Source organism: Nelusetta ayraudi, unplaced genomic scaffold, assembly GCF_046127955.1.
Source record: "Nelusetta ayraudi isolate G7.1 ecotype Tasmania unplaced genomic scaffold, CSIRO-AGI_Nayr_v1 ptg000089l, whole genome shotgun sequence".
Classification (NCBI taxonomy): Eukaryota; Metazoa; Chordata; class Actinopteri; order Tetraodontiformes; family Monacanthidae; genus Nelusetta; species Nelusetta ayraudi.
The window spans coordinates 2,611,227-2,630,467 of NW_027466139.1; the positions used below are offsets into that span (position 1 = coordinate 2,611,227).

Genomic DNA, 19,241 nt, shown 5'->3' on the forward strand with positions numbered 1-19,241 from the left:
TGAAATTGGTGGATACAGTGCTACCTTTTCACTCTGCCACCTCTCAGGAACGAGGAGGGGAAGAGCAGGATGGAGGTGATGGTTAGTAGATGGTTCCTCCGGCATCATCTTGGGAAATGTAGGACTGGTATCACACCCGCTGCTTTGTCCCTAGGCGGAAGTTTCAGCAGACATCCAGCCAGCAACACATGGTTGGGCCGTAGGCTGAGGAAAAACAATGATGTACCTATTCACCCAATATGATGCAGGTCTTTGGTAAGTCAATGGTGTCCTCCTGTTTATTATAAATTTACCAATGTTACACTCATAAATACAGTCAACATTTAAAAAAAACAACAACAACTAAGATTGAAATGAAAGACAAACAAACTAAAGATGAGAGTCTGACGCTGTGCAACCGTGACAGATTGTTTCAGAAAAAACAATGCATTTCCAGTAAAATGACTGTATGTATACAATGTATATAACTGTCATATTCTAAGTTTCCAGGTAAGATTCAACCCTTTCAGCACTTTTTAACATTGTCTCAGATTTGGCTGTCATCTTAAAAACATCTCTAAATGACACAAGCAAAACCAGAATGACACAATCTGCCTTAAAACCTGGTACTGAGTACTGGCTCCAAGGTGTCTGGCTGAGGTTGTGGTTTATCCTCCATTGTCTTGTGCGCTGATGATTTCAGTGACGACTGTGAATTTCGGCCTGTCACTTGGAACATGTCCCACTTTTCAGGAAGGAGCCTCCTACTGAACAACACGGAGGCCAAGCAGGAGAAGAGCATGATGGAGGCCAAGGCACACAGCATGGAGATGGTCCTCACTGGAGCGTACTGAACATAGACGCCGTCCTCCAGGGTGCATCCAGGGAAATGGATGACTGTTGGAATCCCCAATAATGGGTCTCCACTCAGCAGTCTGATCACAATTCCTACCAGGAAGCCCATGATGGCCCCGTATTCATTGGCAGCGTTAAAGAAGAGAGCCGACATGAGCTGAGGGAAGATCACAATGTAGGTCAACTCTCCGCCCAGGAACCAGAACAGCAGGATGCTGTTTTCGAGGGTGGCCAGCGATGTACCAATCAAACCCACCACCACCACAGAGGCTCTGATCACCCACTGAATCTCGTTGTCTGAAGCCTGAAGAGGAAACAGCAGAAGGAGATCCGGTGAAGGTGGGTGGGACCTTGGGCTGTGTTCTGGTCATTCAGACCTTCACAGCCTTTAAAAACCAGCTCAAACTAAACCTAGCAGCATTGTTTTTTGGCTGAGGAATGGCAACCAGGAGGACATCTTACTGCAGGACGCTCAGACACCTTCTAAAAAAATAAAAGGTGCAATGAGATTTCCCACCTGTGGCCTCAGGAGGTTCTTGTATATGTTCTTGACGAAGACAGAGGACGCTGAAAGCAGAAAGGAGTCGGCAGATGACATCACGGCGGCGGCCACACATCCGATGCCGATGATGGCGATGAAGTTGGGCGTGAGGTGTTGCAAGACGATGGGAAGCACCATGGCTGCTTCTCCACGCTCATATGGTGACGGAGTGCCGTAAGATGTCTGGTTCCAGTCTGAGGAAAAGACCTAGTTAGAGGTCTACAGCCACTGCTTCTTGACTTAAAACTATGTAGTTCTTATCAAATCAATGTAAAGAAATGTAACAACATAGAGCCAGCACAACCTGCAGCCCCAAGCTAAGCATCTGAACTTTGTAAAGTTTATTCTGATGTGAAGAGTACACATAAAAAGTCAGCAACCCCTGGATATCAGCCATATAAAACTAAGTGACAAGAACATCTCTGCTGTTGAGTTGAAGGGTCAAGCAAAAAAAAGAAAAAAGAACCCAGATTGTCAAAAACACATTATTATTGTTGCTACCTGTGGACGCTGCAGCTGCTCCAATTAGTACAAGGGGTATTGCAAATATGAGAATCAGGACAGCGGCAGCTGTACAGACGATCTTGACTGTGGTTAATGAACTGCCTGACAAGATCCTCTGGTGGAAGCACTGGTATCCCAGACCTCCCAGTGCCTGAGAAATAAAAAACAACCCTGCCAGCATCACTGAAGGGCCACACAATGGACACTTGTCAGTTAAGGGAGGATCAAAACAAAAACAAAGTGCTTTCTTACAAAAAATAGGAAATTGTCAATGAACTGCCAGATCCTTTTGGGCTCCAAAGTCCCCATCCAGGTAGGGTGTAAGGTGTTGTTTGTTAGAGTCTGCCCAATGTCCAACGTAAGAGGATTCATCAGGATGAAGGGAACACACAGCCACTGCAGAGAAAGTCACAACGTCACTGATACGTTTCCAGGATTGTCTCTTTGTTCTTAAAACATAATGGGCATGTGTGAACAGGAGGGCTGCAGTTCGCATGCTATTTTCATGGGTGCGCCGCTTTGCGGCACTTCCGCGTTATTCTCTTTACTATGTTAGAATCTCTCATGGGAAGAAGTGGAGGAGAAGTGTGGGCTTTTTTAGAATTCCTCCAATCACCACTTCTGTGTTGGGGTTCTGATATGTGAACAAAAAGGTTTGCATCCCATCACCTCTGGGTTAAAAATAGAGCCTTACTGTTGTTTGTTACCCACCCTCTTTGGAGGGCAGAGTTATCAATTGAGTAAACTAAATAAGTAGTTTGGGTCTGATGGGAATGTCTGGCAGATGAACCTCTGTGGTCTACCTGCCCAAGCCGAGGTGGCTTGGGCATCTGGTTGGGATATCTCCCAAACATGTTTCAAGCATGCCCAACTTGGAGGAGGCCCCTTCGCAGACCAAGGATAACCAGGAGAGACTGGACCTGTGAATGCCTTGGGATGCCCCTGGAAGAGCAATTGGAAGTGACTTCTCTGCTAAGGACACTGCCACTGGCGACCAACACAAATGGTTGACAACATCATACGTGGTACATAATGGTTTGTGGTTCACCATGCTGATGAACATGAGGACCAGCTGGATGACATCAGTGTAGGCCACGGAGTACAGGCCTCCCAGCAGTGTGTAGACGATGGCCACGGCGGCGGAGATCCAGATACAGATGATATAGGGCAGATCCAGGACCACGGTCATGGTTCCTCCTGCGAGAAGTGGAAAAGCTTCACCTCCATCACCCATGCCAACGCTTGCAGAGAAAAGCGGCTAGCAAAAGATGAAAGACGCACCTAGTGCGATAAGCGTAGTGGGCAAGCTGATAATTTCAGTCATAATGGAGGTCAGGCTCAGTCCCACAATCACCACTCTACCATACTTGGCTTGGAAAGGGTCCATCAATGTCACGCATTTTTTCTCCCTCATCGGCTTCGCTAGCAAGAAACCACCTTGAAAACGGTACAAAAATTGTTTTTTGAATGGTGCACGAAATAAGAGTGATTTGTCATTGTCATGCTGTCGCCCTCTCACCAATGAGAAAAGACGCGGTGTATCCTGCGAACATAATCATGGTCCAGATGAGGCCCATTGAGGGTGTGTACATCATCTCCACCGAACCGCAGATGAAGCCTCCTCCAACCCAGGTTGCTGTGGGAGGGACATGGTTCAGTTAGTGAACAATGAGGGGCCTCATGTACAAAGACGAACATGGATTTCATCGTAAAACCTGACGTATGTTCAAATCCAAAAAACTACGTTAGACCAAAAAAATGCGGATGTTCAAAACGTTACGAACGCACAAATCCACGCACGTTTCCTTTGAATATCCCAATCATCGCGGAATTGATCGCACATGAGCGCGATTCGTGCCCTGCTCCTCCCTCGGAACGCCTCCATATACATATGCATATCCATCGAAAATTAACTTTGCAGATTGGAATTTAATTCATTCTGAAATCGATCGCAGAATGAAAAAGAAAACCTTCATTGACTATAACCTGGAAACACTTCGAAACGAAGTAGAAACTCGGAAAAATATGTCAATATCTCCGCAGACAGAGTTAATTAATGGACTTCATCATATCTCCGTTCTCCGCAGCGCCCCGTCAGTCCGCAGCGTCGGCATCCGCGTCTTCCAAAGGAAACCACGGTCACCCAGATCGATTAAACAAAAAAAAAGAAGCTAATATTTCTATGTAAAAATTCATAATAAATATTTAGCATTTTAGCTTAATAGCTTATATGTTATGTGACCAAATTAGTTGAAATCAGTGTGGAATCATAGTCCTCCACTGGCTACATGAGACATACCTTTTAATTTTACATTTTAAGTCAGTGAATACTTTTTTATGAATTTTTATAAGAACAAAATTAGCATTTTAGCTCAATAGCTTCCAGATCATGTGATCAAATGACTCAAAATCAGTGTATAATCATAGTACTCCACTTGCTGCATGAGACACACCTGTTGTCCCCCCCCCTCATTTTCCTATCACACCATCCATTTGTAATTTGAAAATATTAGCATTTTACCTGAATATCTATTTGGTCATGTGACATTATTAATCATAAGCAGTGTTGTAACATATTAATACCTCTCTGTTTCCTTCAAAAACAGATTCTCTGCTTTAATTATCCCACACTTTTATTTTTGAAACAGGAAGACAGAACACGTTGTAGCGGTCTTCTGTCTCCGTGTGTTTACTGTATAGTCTGCAATGCGGGTGCACTAGAAATGAGTGGTTGGCGCACTTGGTGGGACAGAAGCGGGGTTCCCTGACCGCGAATGTGTGTCGAATTTCGGCGTACTTGGTAGGACAGAAGCGGTCTTCACGGAGCGCGAATGTCCGACTTGAAACTAATTTCACCGCGGTGTCGCACGGTGTTCTGAAGGGCTGCGGCTCGGAGCAGAGTTCTAAAAGAACCGCCCTTTAGAACTTGACACGGCACGTGAAGTCCGGATGGTCTCTTGAAATTCTTTGGTGGCGAACTGCTCTATTCACCTCGTCCTCCATAGTGCCCATGCTGCTGCTGTTGGCTTAATTTTCCACACCGCTGCTTTGCTACTGATCGATATAAATGAATGTGTTGTTCGCCAAAGCCTATTGGAAACCGCTGCACAAACCCTTTCCCGACTTAACCAGTAAGTTTCGCCAACGGACCAACAAGGGTTAAAATGTACGTACGCAAGTGAAAGACCTGACGTGAAGCACCGTACATTTCCCACGGTCAAAAAAATGTTTTTTTTTGCATGTCAACGTGAACGTGGAAACGTGCGTACGTCGGGTTTTCGTGCCCCAGGTGATGACGTCGTGTCAGACAAAGTAGACAGTGGCTCTGCGTTGTTTCCAGGTGTGTGTGTGTGTGTGTGTGTGTGTGTGTGTGTGTGTGTGTGTGTGTGTCTGATGTGAGCCTGCAGAACTTCAGACTCACATCAGCACTCTGGAAGAAAAACCTTTGGTTAGATGTAAGGTTTAAAAACCTTACTTCAGTTGTTTGCTAGGATCTCACTCACTCTTGTTCTCTCTCTCTCTCTCTCTCTCTCTCTCTCTCTCTCTCTCTCTCTCTCTCCCTCTCGCTATCTCTCTCTCTCTGCTGACCTCAGCACAAATTAAAGCGCTGCACTTGCATTAGTTGAAACCAGAGGCAAGATGTGTTTTCGACTCAACCGTGTAGCGGATCAAGGGTCACTCATACTGATTGGATGGTGACTGGATGGTGTCACTGGCTGCTGCTTCTCCTGCTGTGGCGGCACTTTGAACCAAACACGTGCGCAGCACTTTCACCTTATGCTGCATGTAAATCATAGCCAGTGTTATGTCAAGTTAAACAACATCCACTCAGCTGGAGGTGCAGAAAAAAAATGAGAACAGCCTCAGAAGTGAAGGCACATCTGATTTAAAAATGGTTGGGAAACACGATTAACTGGGAAAAAAGCAAAGTGCAGAAAAAAAACTCAACTCAAAACCAAAGCTGTGTGAAAAGGGGAGTTTGCACGAGGATCAGCAGCTCCGCCAGGAGCTCCTCACCTGTCATGGTGAAGATCCCCACCAGCCAATTGATACTACGGTTCCCCAGCAGTGTCATCTCCACCGCACTGGCTGCGCTCTTCTGCTGCTTCCTCTTGGCTTTGAAGGAAGCCCAGATGCCGGTTCCGAGGACCAGCAGGTAGAAGAACACCATCGCAATCACCCCTGGGACGTTGACCGCCATGGTGGAGGCTGAAGGCTGAGGGCTGAAGATGGGAGCTTCTCTTTTTCTCCCCTCACTGGCACTCTGAAACTGCACACTGCAAACGCGGCCCTTAAAAATGAGATGGCCACACCCTCACACTCTCCCCACCCTCCTCCAGGTGTTGGGCATGTGACCAGGCGGTTGCCAAGCATGATGTTGATCATTCTTTAACCGTGAGGCTCACAATAATTCCAAGGATGATTGTATGTTTTTTTTTGTGGTGGTGGGGGGCCTCTACAGGTGTTCAGCCAACCTGTCACATGTGAAAATAGTGTACCTCACACACGTTAGCCCTCAGGTACAGTGGGTTTGGACTGGTGCCAGGTTATTCAGCTGCTCATGGAGTGGGAAAAGAAACTCATCTCAAATAACATCAGGACTGCTCTGTCAACTGTATTCTCATGCAAATTTCAATAGACCTTTGGAATGGCATATTGCTCTGAATGTAATGATCACAAATACATAATGTCCCTGATTACACATTTACCTTGTGAAGAATGTTTAGCATAAAGAGACAGGAAGCCTTACGTTATAGTCTTTTTGTCTTTATTTCAGACAAAAGTAAAATAAAATAAACATGCAATTAATCTCTTATTTGATATTCAGTGCCTGGTTAAGGGAAACAGGCCTTTGTTAAATACAATATATTGTTATTCGGTTATTACGATTATTTAGACTTCTTCCAGAGTCGGCAGATGTCGGGGTGGGGGTGGGGGGGGGGGCGTCGTCGGGCGTTGGCAGATGTCAGGGGTCGGCGGCATAGGTCGGGGGTCATCGGGGTCGGCGGCGGCCACGTAGGCTCAGTCCCGCAAACCCTGCTTGCAGGTTTAATTAATATTTGAATGTTACCAAATAGCAAATAATAATTCCTGGATCCAATATACATGCGTTAATTCATTATGTGTACCAAAATATACCTAGGTGACTGAGTTCTCTAATTTACAAGTTGTTGATAATTAATTAAATAGTTAGAAAGATGTATCTTGCAACTGGCATCTCAGCCCTCCCCCACCCCCGAGTGAGTAGACATCCCACCAGAAAACCCATGATGATGCTGTAAGTGTTGGAGATGTCGACAAAGAACAGGTGAGGGAAGACAATCACATACCTGTTCAAACAACAGGATGCATGTGTATCTTCCTCCTGTTTATTATAGATTTTCAGTATTTAAATTCATAAATGCACACAAAAACCTTTGAATCACAATCACAACAAAACGACCAACTCTGCATTAAAACCTGGTACTGAGTACTGGCTCCAAGGTGTCTGGCTGAGATTCTGGCTTATCCTCCATTGTCTTGTGCGCTGATGATTTCATTGACAACTGTGAATTTCGGCCTGTCACTTGGAACACGTCCCACTTTTTAGGAAGGAGCCTCCTACTGAACAACACGGAGGCCAAGCAGGAGAAGAGCAGGATGGAGGCCAAGGCACAAAGCATGGAGATGGTCCTCACTGGAGCGTACTGGAAATAGACACCGTCCTCCAGGGTGCATCCAGGGAAATGTATGACGGTTGGAATCCCCAATGATGGGTCTCCACTCAGCAGTCTGATCACAATTCCCACCAGGAAGCCCATGATGGCCCCGTATTCATTGGCAGCGTTAAAGAAGAGAGCTGACATGAGCTGAGGGAAGATCACGATGTAGGTCACCTCTCCGCCCAGGAACCAGAACAGCAGGATGCTGTTTTCGAGGGTGGCCAGCGATGTACCGATCAAACCCACCACCACCACAGAGGCTCTGATCACCCACTGAATCTCGTTGTCTGAAGCCTGAGGAAGACACGGCAGAAGGAGAAGCAGTGAAGGTGGGTGGGACCTTGGGCTGTGTTCTGGTCACTCAGACCTTCACAGCCTTTAAAAACTAACTGAAACTAAACTCGGCAGCATTGTTTATACCCGAAGGAATGGCAACCAGTACGAGAGGACATCTTTCTGCAGGACATTCAGACGTGCTTCAAGAAACAAGCTGCAGTGCTTTTCTCACCTGTGGCCTCAGGAGGTTCTTGTATATGTTCTTGACGAAGATAGAGGACGCCGACAGCAGAAAGGAGTCGGCAGATGACATCACGGCGGCGGCCACACACCCAATGCCGATGATGGCGATGAAGCTGGGCGTGAGGTGTTGCAGGACGATGGGAAGCACCATGGCTGCTTCTCCACGCTCATATGGTGACGGAGTGCCGTAAGATGTCTGGTTCCAGTCTACAGGGAAGATCTGGTCAGCCACTGCTGCTGAACTGAAACCTCTGTAATTCTTATCAAATCATTATAAAGTAATTTGTCATCAATTGAGTTAACAAACCAAGTAAATTAAAGTCTGAATGTCAAATGCTTATTATTATCATTATATCTTTATTCATCAAAATAAATATAAAATTATTGGAAATTGATCTGTCACACATTTTTATTGTTGTTCTTACCTGTGGACGCTGCAGCTGCTCCAATCAGTACGACCGGTATCGCAAATATGAGAATCAGGACAGCGGCAGCTGTACAGGTGATCTTGGCTGTGGTTAATGAACTGGCTGACAAAATCCTCTGGTGGAAGCACTGGTATCCCAGACCTCCCAGTGTCTGAGAAATCAATAACTCTGTCAGCATCACTGAATCACCACACAATGGATACTTGTCAGTGAGCAGAGTTATTGGAGGATCAAAACAAAAACAAGGCACTGTCTTACAAAAAACAGGAAATTGTCAATAAACAGCCAGATCCTTTTGGGTTCCAGAGTTCCGATCCAGGAAGGGTGTAAGGTGTTGTTCATCACAGTCTTTCCGATGTCTGAGGTGTGGGGGTTCATCAGGACGAAGGGAACACACAGCCACTGCAGAGGCAGTCACAATGTCGCTGCTGAGTTTACAGCCACAACGAGATACAGTATGTGGTATATAAGAGTTTTAGTGGCCCACCAGGCTAAAGAACATGAGGACTATCTGGATGACATCGGTGTAGGCCACAGAATAGAGGCCTCCTAGCAGCGTGTAGACGATGGCCACGGCGGCAGAGATCCAGATGCAGCCGACATAGGGCAGATCCAGGACCACGCTCATGGTTCCTCCTGCCAGCGAGAGTGAAGAAAGTGTGCGATTGGAAACACTTCACCACCAACACCCATGTAAACACTTGCTAGTAAAAGATGTAAGACTCACCTAGCGCGATAAGCGTAGTGGGCAAGCAGATCATTTCATTCATCAGGGAGGTCAGGCTCATGCCTACCGTTACCACTCTACCGTACTTGGCTTGGAAAGGGTCCATCAATGTCACGCATCGTTTCTCCCTCATCGGCTTGGCTAGCAAGAAACCACCTTGAAAGTACAAAATGTTTTCTGAGCGGTGCATGGAACTGTAGTGGTTCCTCATTTTGATTCCACCGTCCACTCACCGATAAGAAAAGTTACGGTGTAACCCGCAAACATGAGCACGGTCCAGATGAGGCCCAAGGAAGGTGTGTACATCATCTCCACCGTACCGCAGATGAGGCCTCCTCCAACCCAAGTAGCTGTGGTAGGGACACGGCTCAGTTAGTGGAAAATCATGTGATCTATTTACAAAGAGTTAAATCACAACCTAAGGCGTCCACGAGATTTTTGCACAACCTAGAGAGAACTGACTGAAACCCTCCAGAGCTGGGGTGCTCACACTTTTTCAACCTGCGAGCTACTTACAAAATGACCAAGTCAAAAAGATCCACCAACTATAAAAGTGGAAATATATATATATGTAGTAAACTGATAGATGGATGGATAGATAGATAGATATATAAATAGGATTAAATGGGTCAACATGTTCCCATGAGCATGTATCCTTATAATTGCCCAGCAAACCCATGGTTTAAAAGTGTTAAGGTAAATCAGTGCCTGCTCTTTTTGACCTTGTCAGCATGTAGGTTCAGGGTTATTGGAGGGTTATTAAAAAAAAGAAACCCGAATTGTCCCATCTCATCGCGATCGACCTGAACTACCTTCGCGATCGACCGGTAGATCGCGATCGACGTATTGGGCACCCCTGCTCCAGAGCAAGCAAGGTGCCACAGCTGTCAGGATAAACTTCCCTGTCGGAAGAAACCCGGAGCAGACCATGCCTCCACAGGGCAGAGTCATCTGCTATGAGCGGTTGGTCAAACCATTTTTTGACATAGAAAATAATTAAGAGAAAAAGATAGAAAAAGAGAGAGAGAAGGAGATAGATAGAGAGAGAGGGAGAGAGAGAGAGAAGCAGTCACAGGAGGAGCAGACAGACTAGAGTGAGTTGCATGTAGAGTATCTAAATAATGACAAATATAGTCAGTATATAATATAGTCAGAATACAGAAAGACACGCATACATTTGAATATATGTGTGCATATGTATTTATATGTACATATAAATAAATGTATTTATGTAATTACAGTTAAAATTATTTTACAATTTTAATAGACGTTTTCATTCAAAAAAAAAAAATACATTTTTAGATAAATGTTTATGTTTTTTGCTGCTGTCCATGTAAAAGCTATTGGTCTGTGATGTCAAAAGATCTGCCGTTGGTTAATTTAGTGGCGGGTCCTGAACTTGCAGGTGAAGTGGAGTGATGGGAGCCGGCGAACCCAGAACTGGGTTCTGTAGACTCCAGCTGTCTCTTGATGCCTCAATGATAGTGATGATAGTGAGGGCTTCTGTCACGTTAGTTCAACGTGCCAGCAAGAGGAAACAGCGGCAGTGCGTCGTGTGCAGGTGTGTTCAGGTGTGTTCAGGTGTGTGTGTGTGTTTGTAGTCCACATGAGACTGACGGTCTGCAGGCTGAGATCAGCACTAAAAATGACCTTTGGTTGGTTGTAAGATTAAAAAAACTTTACTTCAGCAGCGTGCTCTCTCGCTCTCTCTGTCCCTCCCTCTCTCTCTCCGTCTCTCTGCTGATCTCAGCGTAAACCAAGTAACCACTGTGCTAAAGGTGCAAAAAAAAACCAACAAGATGAGAACGGCCTCAGAAGTGCAGGAACGTCTGATTTTAGGCTGATGGCTCCGAGGGGAAAACACGATTATCGGGGAAACAAAACATCAACTGAACAACAAAAAACAAAGCTGCCTGGAAAGTGGAGTCTCCCGCAGGATCAGCAGCTCCACCAGGAGCTCCTCACCTGTCATGGTGAAGATCCCCAACAGCCACTTGATGCCGCGGTTCCCCAGCAGCGCCATCTCCACCGCGCTGGCTGCGCTCTTCCGCTGCTTCCTCCTGGCTTTGAAGGAACCCCAGATGCCGGTTCCGAGGACCAGCAGGTAGAAGAACACCATCGCTATCACTCCTGGGATGTTGACGGACATGGTGGACTGCAGAGTGGAGGCTTTGCTGGTGACTGAAGACTGGCCGACGGGGGGGGTTTGAGGTTTATCGAGTGACTGAGTGATAAAAACGGAGGCCTTGTGTAAAAGAGTTTTCCTAACTGCGTTGACATATGCTTTTTATAATCGCATGTCTCGTTTCAACAACAGACCTCGGGGAGGCCAAGATACCCTGAATGGAATTATCATAATATTATAACACAATGTCCCTGTTTAAACATTTGCCGTCTGCTATTTCTCTAAACAAACAAGCTCCACTTTGAAAACATCACCTACACTCAAAAAAAAAAACATGAAATAACAAGGAGCTTTTGGGCCAATTCCAATTCCTCCCTTAACTCCTCATTCTCAACCCTCGCCCTTAACCCTCAATCTTTGGCCCTCAAAAATAAGTGTAAGGGCTTAGAAATGGGACACCCCTTAAGTGCAGTTACGTCTTCAGACTGTGGGGGGCGGTCTTACGCCAAAGCTACGTCCAGTCTGTCAAGAAGACGACAACAACGAAGAAGAAGGTCTCCTTCGCTACACAACGAGGTATACAAGTAACGTGAAGCCGGGACCGCCGGTCCAGTTGACAAACCTCGTAAAGTAAAAAAAAAAAATGTTACGCAACAACGATGTCAATAATCCATAGAAAAAGTCTTAAACTAAGACAATACAATGGTTTCGTAATATTTATATCTTTATTAACAAAGAAAATACTTCCATTTGTAGCTCGCTTTTACATCGCAATCTTTTTCGAAGATGTCTTGGCGAAAATACGCAATGCCTTCTGGGTAGCCCTTACTGCCAAGGGTGGTGCCAGAGAATCTCAATATTGAGGGCGATACAGCCCTTAAACTCGTCCCTCAACATGACGTTCTTCGAATCGGGACAGCACTTGCACCTCGCGGGAGTGCGCATTTTTGAGATTGAGGGTTGAGATTGAGGGTTAAGGGAGGAATTGGAATTCACCCTTAGATTCTTGAGTTTTTTTGTGTTTGTTTGTTTCACCCCAAAACAAAACAAAACAAAACAAAAACCATCAGGAAACAGGGTTATATATATAATACATTGACATGTGGACATTCAAAAAATATTTTCCTTTTTGTTGACATACAATTCCTGAATGAATTGGAGTGAACAGGCTTTTATGGAGCAGTTAACGGTGTCACCCCAAGAACACTCTCACCAGGAAATTATTCACATTCAGATCTTTAGTAAAATACAGATACTTGTTTCAGAAAATATTTGCAAAACTGAAAGTACTGATTATACTTATTTGATCAAGTAAAAGTCATAAAATACCGGTTCTAAAATCTACTTAAAGTAAAAAGTAAAAAAGAATAACATTTTTGGTTGACAATATAGCAATTTCTTATCCATTCCAACTGCAGCACAACCAAACTTTTATCAGTAATAGTTCTGACAAGTGAGCCATTACTGAATGTTGACACTTTTAATAACAATGAGCAATAACCAAGGCTTTTCTACATGTTAGTTTCTCTCTGGACTGACCTGTGTATCGTTGGCTCCGAGGTCTCCTCCGAACGAAGGCTCCCTGCTCAACAGCCTGACCACCAGCTCCACCAGTAAACCCACCTTGGCCCCAGGATCCAGATGAGGAGAATGCTGTATTTCAGGTTAGGACGTGTTCTCATAGCCTAGCCTGTATCGCACAGAAATAATGCCGTCGAAAACATTGTCCCGCTTTACCGCGTCGACTCCGCCCACTCGTGAACCGGGGGCCAATGAGGACACAATGGAACCGTGGCGAGGCGCGGCGAGGCTGAGAACACGCCCTTAATGAGTGCTGTGCTAATCAAGCCTGAGGCCACCACCACTGCCTGGTTCACCCAAGACCTTCCCTGTGCGACGCCCGAGGAGGAAAGAACAGGCATGACTGAGGCCCTTTTTGCACTTGGTTATTTCAAGCGTTTTTCGTATTCCGATCGGCAAAAATCACACAAAGTAACCAAGTGCAAACAGTCCAAATCCGTATTGTCATCCGATTACTCAAACCACCTCGAGGAGGTGGTTTCGACGCTTCGCATAGCATAGCATAGCATTCCTCACGGGCGTGCGAACAGAATGCAGCTCAGTCCACATTAACGACCGCCTACTCCACTCACCTCTCGCGTGTACGTACTTGGTCAGCGCCCCACCTCCCGGCGTCGTCATTATAAAGTTACAAACAAGAAGCGAAAACAAATAATTTTTGTTAGACTCTTTTATTAGGATGCTAATACATTTCATTCCGCATTAGCGTATTTTGTCAGTGGAGCAGCGGTCGCAGTTTGCAACATATGAGATTAAATGTGCGACGTTGCATCCGAAAATTAAGTCACCGCCACTCCGTCCCACCAGTCGTTACTTCTCGTTCGGATCCATACGAGCTGCAGTAGAATTGAAACGAGCGACTTGATATAGTCCGCAAACAGGAAGTTGATTCTTATTCGTTTTCAGGTGAAACTAGCCGTAGTTTTGCGCTTTATTGCCCCTAGTGGTTAAAAATGCACTTATGCGATCACAAGTGGCACGCTCGAGACGCATGTTCATGCCGTGTGCGAACAGATGCTTGAAGATGCGTACTTGTGATACGATCCCCCAAAACAGTTGGCCAAGTACAAAAAGGGCCAGAGGTCCGTCAAATTCATCCACTTTTATTTGTGCAGCCGTGAAGGTGTCAGTAAGTGACCGGCACAATCAAACCAACTTCCTCCAGCTCAGTGGTCCAGTGTGTCCGAGGCCGGAGATGGAGATGAAGAAGGGAAGACCCACCTTTTCAGGCAGGCATATGCCTGATTGTCAGTGTTTTGCTATGTTTTATCATGTTGACTTTTCTTTAATTGTTTTTTTTAACTGTTGTTCGACAACCTTGAGTACCTTGAAAGGCGCCTTATAAATTAAATGTAGTATTATCATTGTTATTGTTATTATTATTATTATTATTATTATTATTATTATTATTATTATTAATAATAATAATAATAATAATAATAATAATAATAATAATAATAATAAGATGGGCAGCACCACGGTGACGGAGAGCCGTTGACCATCTGGAACCAGTCTGAGGACAATCTGAAGGTCCTTCAAAGATGTTCAAGAACAATACATGACCTCCACTGGTGCTCAAATGAAAGAATACATTCCAAGACACAACTGCTATCTGGTGGCGTCTGGGGATTGAATCTCCTGGAGGTCAGGCCAAGGTCACAGTCTCTTGTCACCACTACACACACACACACACACACAGATGTAAGTGGGAGCTCTGTTTTTACACTCAAGTTTCTCTTTTTTTTCTCCAAATGCACTTGTTACTGTTACTTTTTTTTTTTTTTTTTAATCTTTTTTAACTATTAATTGAAAATTATTAAATGATCTGCTCCTAAGTCAAACATCCTCACGGCAAACTAAATGTGTAAGTGACTGTATTTGCTATTCTATCACATGAATATGGATAATTTTAAATGATAAGCAAATTTGAAAGAGAGAAAGCAGATGTTGCTTTTCCCCTTCCTTCTCACCTGTCATCAGGTCTGACACAAAACCCTGACAGTGGAAACGGTGCATTACACATTAGTTTGATGATTTTATTGGACAGATATTCATCAAACATTTAGCCTAAGTGGCTATAAACCAACATCGTCAAAGATTAGAAAAAAAATCAATCAAAGATAAAGAAGAGCTTTGAAACGTTGTGCTAACACTAACACGAGGTGTTGACCATTGGCTGGGAAGCTGCGTCGGTCCGAGGTTCCTTCCCGCGGGGGGATTCCTTCCGGCTCTTGACCCGGAACACGTCCCAGCGCTCTGGCAGCAGCTCCCTCTCAAACAGGACGCTGGTCAGCTTGGAGAAGATCAGGATGGAGACCAGGGACGACAGCATGGAGATGGTCCTCACGGGGGCGCACTGCACATAGGGGCCGTCCTCCTGCAGGGTGCACCCTGGGTAATGGAAGACTGGTGGCAGGCCCAGCGTGGCGTCGCCGTTCAGCAGACGGACCACCAGCGCCACCAGCAGGCCGCACACGGTCCCGTACGCGTTAGAGACGGAGCAGAAGAGGACGCACACTAGCTGGGGGAAGATCAGGACGTAGGCCACCTCACTGCCCAGGAACCAGAAAGTGATGATGCTGTTCTTCAGGTTGGCCATTGAGGTTCCCACCAGGCCCACCACCAGCACCGAGGCTCTGACCACCCACTGTTTCTCCTTGTCCGACGCCTGGACAGGAAAGTTCCAAGAACAAGTTTTCTTTGCGCTTGCAACGTGACGCCTCATCGAGTGCCAATACTTTAAACTACTGTGTTTAAGCTAATTTTTCTAGTATCTATACTTTAATTTAGTATTTCTGTTTACTTTTAGTTACATTTGTCAAAGTCCTTTCACTTATTATTTATTCTAGTAGCTATCGCCTGAAGTGGAGCAATTTGAACTCTGCTGTTGTGTAGTTGATGAGAGTTTATTGTAGAGAACCTCGGCTTTGGGGTCACTGTTGAGAACGTTTTCAGTACAGAGAGAAATAAACATGAAGAAAATAACATTGCTTAATGATATGAAAAGTGTGGACATCCAGAAATGGCTCAAAACCTTTTTGAAAAATTATCAATCGTATTGTTTCATACATGGCAAAAAAAATAAATAAAAAATTGTATAAAGATTTTTTTTAGTTTTTGACTTAAATACATTTCAGAACCTGTACTTTCTCACGTTGACTTGAGTAAATGAGTCAAATAAGCACTATTCCATTTTCCAGAATGTTTTCTTTGACACCAGTATCCGTACTTTGACTAGTACAGTCCAAAACGTAAATACTTTAGCCGCCTTGGCTCCTCCTCCTATTCTCACCTGAGGCCTGAAGACTTGGTAGATGTTGGTGCTGAAGATGGAGGCCACCGAGAGCATCAAGGAGTCGCAGGACGACATGACGGCAGCTGCCACGCAGCCAGTGCCCACGATGGAGACGAAGGTAGGCGTGAGCTGCTCCAGGGCGATGGGCAGCACCATGGCCGCCTGGCCGCGCTCGTACGGAGACGGGGAACCATAGCGGGTCACGTTCCAGTCTGATAGGAGGAACCAGAGTGGGTGGAGGAGGAGATGATGATGGAGGAACCTTTGACCCCCAACGTTCACCTAAAGACCTTTCCTTGCCCAGAAAAAAACTGAAGAAGTTCAGCTGTCACTAAAAACCTACTTCCCAGAGCAGAAGTAACTTAAACCGTAGGTTCCGTAGGTCCAGAGAAGGAAGTCTTGAATTCTAACCACCCCCTACAGTCGGTAATAAAGATGGGTGCTTTCACTTGGGTTCTAAAGCCCTGGAGGTCGGTTTCACCTGGAAATGACCAAACATTACATTTTTGGAGTTGAGCAGTGAATGGGGTGCAGCGAGTGCTCCCCACCCTCCATCCCCACAGACCCGCCCACCAGCCAGTCAAGCCAATTACAGTTACAGGCTGCTCAACTGCAGCCACGGCCACAAGTTTATGGCTGATGAATTTTTATTCTTTAACAATTTAGACCAACAATGAAACTGCAACCAGATTGTAACAGTGTGAAACCCCCTGTTTTAACAGCCAGTCACTTTTGGTCTTTTTGCAACCGAACTGAACCCTTTGTTTCTTTTGGTTACTTCCCCCTCGGTCCTCCCCCTTTTGAATCCTGGAGGCTCTGCCCATGTTTTTTTTTTCACGCAGTCCATGGGTCTCGCTCTCTGCTTCTCCCTGGTGGACACACAGTGTCAATTACCTACGGACGCAGCCACCGCTCCGATCAGGATGGAGGGCAGACCGAAGGCCGGGTAGATGAGGCCTGCGACAAAGCAGGTGACCTTGGCGGTGGTGAGGGAAGAGGCGGACAAGGTCCTCTGGTGGAAACACTGGCAGGCCAGACCTCCCAGAGCCTTAAAAAGACAGCGGCTCACTTTCAGAAGGTTGGGCAGAACACATCAAAATGCGAGAAGCAAACCAGGATTCTTCTTATAGTATCTATATAGATTTTTTTTGCGATCAGATTCATGGAGAGAGGTTCTTCAGAACCAAACCCCCTCTTCCAGACCAAGTAATTTTTTTATATGTTTGTTTTTAAAGTGCCGTTAAAACCTCCTTTTCTCACTGATTTTTTGCACAGAAAAATTTAAATGTTCCATCTCTCCACCACAGCAGTCAAAACAACTGCGTTTGTATGTTTGTGGCTTCCTTACAAAAAACAAGAAATTGTCAATCATTATCCAGGCGTTTTTTAACTCCAGTTCACCCATCCAGCTGTTGTTGGTCAGCGTCTGGCCGATGTCCTCGACGTGAGGGTTGGTCAGCACGAAGGGGACACAGATCCACTGCAGGAGCAGTAGAAACAGTCACTTTTGCCTTTGAGGAGTTATTTAAACAACAACAACAACAACAACAACAAGAATACACTGACCAACCCGGAGAAGATGAGCACCAGCTGGATGATGTCTGTGTAGGCCACTGAGTAGAGACCCCCCAGCAGGGTGTAGACGATGGCCACGGTGGCCGAGATCCATATGCACACGTTAAAGGGAAGGTCGAGCACCACGCTCATGGTGCCCCCTGCAGGTCACAGCAAGAAACAGACAGTTGGGGTGTTTTAGTTGCAGCCAGAAGAAGAAGAAGAAGAAGGAGACGCTCAAATCCAGTCATCTCCTTATGAGTTCCAGTGTCGTGCAAACACACCCAGACTGGACAGAGTCGAGGGGATCCACAGCAGCTCCACCCACACGCTGATCAGGCTCATTGCGGCCGCTACGGCTCGGCCGTACCTGACATGGAAAGGATCGAGAAGCGTCATATAGAGTTTTTCTCTCATTGGTTTGGCAAAGGCCAGGCCTCCTGCGAGAAGGGAAGGAAGAGGGGGACACAACAGCACAAGGCTGAGGTTAAGTGGTTCGATGTTAAAGTTTAGAACCCGTTGTGGCCCACGAGTCAAATAGTTTTCCCACCCCTGGGCCAGCGTGTCTGATCATGGCAAGTGTGAAGGCAGACTGATTAAGTGCAAGAGTCAAAGGTTGAAGGTCAAGGTCAGCATCTCACCGATGATGAAGGACGAGGCGTACGCCAGCAGCATGGTCGCCGCCCCCACCAGGCCAATGGAGGGCGTGTAGACCATCTCCGCTGTGCCAGTGATGAGGCCGCCGCCCACCCAGGTGGCTGTGTCACACACACACACACACACACACACACACACACACACACACACACACACACACACACACAAACAGAGAACGAGATAGGCAGGAAGGGGCAGGGTTATTATTTACAGGTCACAGTGGCACCGATAGTGACTTGGTAGCCCCTATACCGCTAATGGCCAGTAGGTGTGTTGTGTTCATAGTAATAGCAGTATGTTTAAAAAGGTGTTTAAAATGGTTTAAAAAGGTGAGTAAACTTCAAAATTCCTCAAATAAATTGTATTTAATGAACACAAATGCATTGAGGACACTGCACATTCTATTTCAAAGCAAGAAAATTGGAAAAAGTCATTGAATTTGATAATATTTTACAGGAGATAATATTTACTGCCCCCATCACCTAACACCCCCCGCCAATGTCCACCACCTTCCTGCCCCCCCCCTCACCTGTCATGGTGAAGATCCCCACCAGCAAGTTGATACTACGGTTCCCTAGCAGCGCCATCTCCATCGCTCTGGCTCCGCTCTTCTTCTGCTTCCTCTTGGACTTGAAGGAAGCCCAGATGCCGGTTCCGAGGACCAGCAGGTAGAAGAACACCATCACAATCACCCCTGGGATGTTGACCGCCATGGTGGAGGCTGAAGATTGAAGCTTCTCTGTCTCCCCCCCTCACTGGCACTCAGTCTGCAAA

General features: G+C 45.8%; 3 protein-coding genes and 1 long non-coding RNA gene across 5 annotated transcripts; 1 reads left to right on the top strand and 3 right to left on the bottom strand.

Moving 5' to 3' along the window:
- Positions 1-520: 520 nt before the first annotated feature.
- LOC142901557 (high-affinity choline transporter 1-like) lies at positions 521-6,136 on the bottom strand. Of its 2 annotated transcripts, none has more exons than XM_076046117.1 (8): positions 5,897-6,136; positions 3,399-3,515; positions 3,161-3,316; positions 2,928-3,076; positions 2,132-2,275; positions 1,877-2,030; positions 1,352-1,569; positions 521-1,138 (listed from the first exon to the last, which is right to left on the bottom strand). In XM_076046117.1, the coding sequence occupies exons 1-8, from the start codon at positions 6,078-6,080 to the stop codon at positions 596-598; spliced, it is 1,665 nt and encodes a 554-aa protein (XP_075902232.1). In that variant the 5' UTR covers positions 6,081-6,136; the 3' UTR covers positions 521-595. The 2 variants fall into 2 exon arrangements, with proteins under 2 accessions (XP_075902232.1, XP_075902233.1); XM_076046118.1 differs by lacking the exon at positions 5,897-6,136 and adding an exon at positions 3,866-3,980.
- Positions 6,137-7,182: 1,046 nt separating this feature from the next.
- Positions 7,183-11,656, bottom strand: LOC142901558 (high-affinity choline transporter 1-like). The gene is made up of 8 exons (XM_076046119.1): positions 11,221-11,656; positions 9,489-9,605; positions 9,256-9,411; positions 9,016-9,164; positions 8,787-8,930; positions 8,526-8,679; positions 8,090-8,307; positions 7,183-7,875 (listed from the first exon to the last, which is right to left on the bottom strand). Exons 1-8 carry the CDS (start codon positions 11,402-11,404, stop codon positions 7,333-7,335), a joined length of 1,665 nt encoding a protein of 554 aa, XP_075902234.1. The 5' UTR covers positions 11,405-11,656; the 3' UTR covers positions 7,183-7,332.
- Positions 7,774-8,438, top strand: LOC142901575 (uncharacterized). The gene is made up of 2 exons (XR_012928995.1): positions 7,774-7,910; positions 8,044-8,438. It is a non-coding gene; the product is annotated as an uncharacterized LOC142901575 (long non-coding RNA).
- Positions 11,657-14,976: 3,320 nt separating the features above from the next.
- LOC142901559 (high-affinity choline transporter 1-like) lies at positions 14,977-19,223 on the bottom strand. Its single transcript, XM_076046120.1, has 8 exons — positions 18,997-19,223; positions 18,452-18,568; positions 18,095-18,250; positions 17,823-17,971; positions 17,605-17,736; positions 17,151-17,304; positions 16,254-16,468; positions 14,977-15,629 (listed from the first exon to the last, which is right to left on the bottom strand). The coding sequence occupies exons 1-8, from the start codon at positions 19,178-19,180 to the stop codon at positions 15,114-15,116; spliced, it is 1,623 nt and encodes a 540-aa protein (XP_075902235.1). The 5' UTR covers positions 19,181-19,223; the 3' UTR covers positions 14,977-15,113.
- Positions 19,224-19,241: the final 18 nt, after the last annotated feature.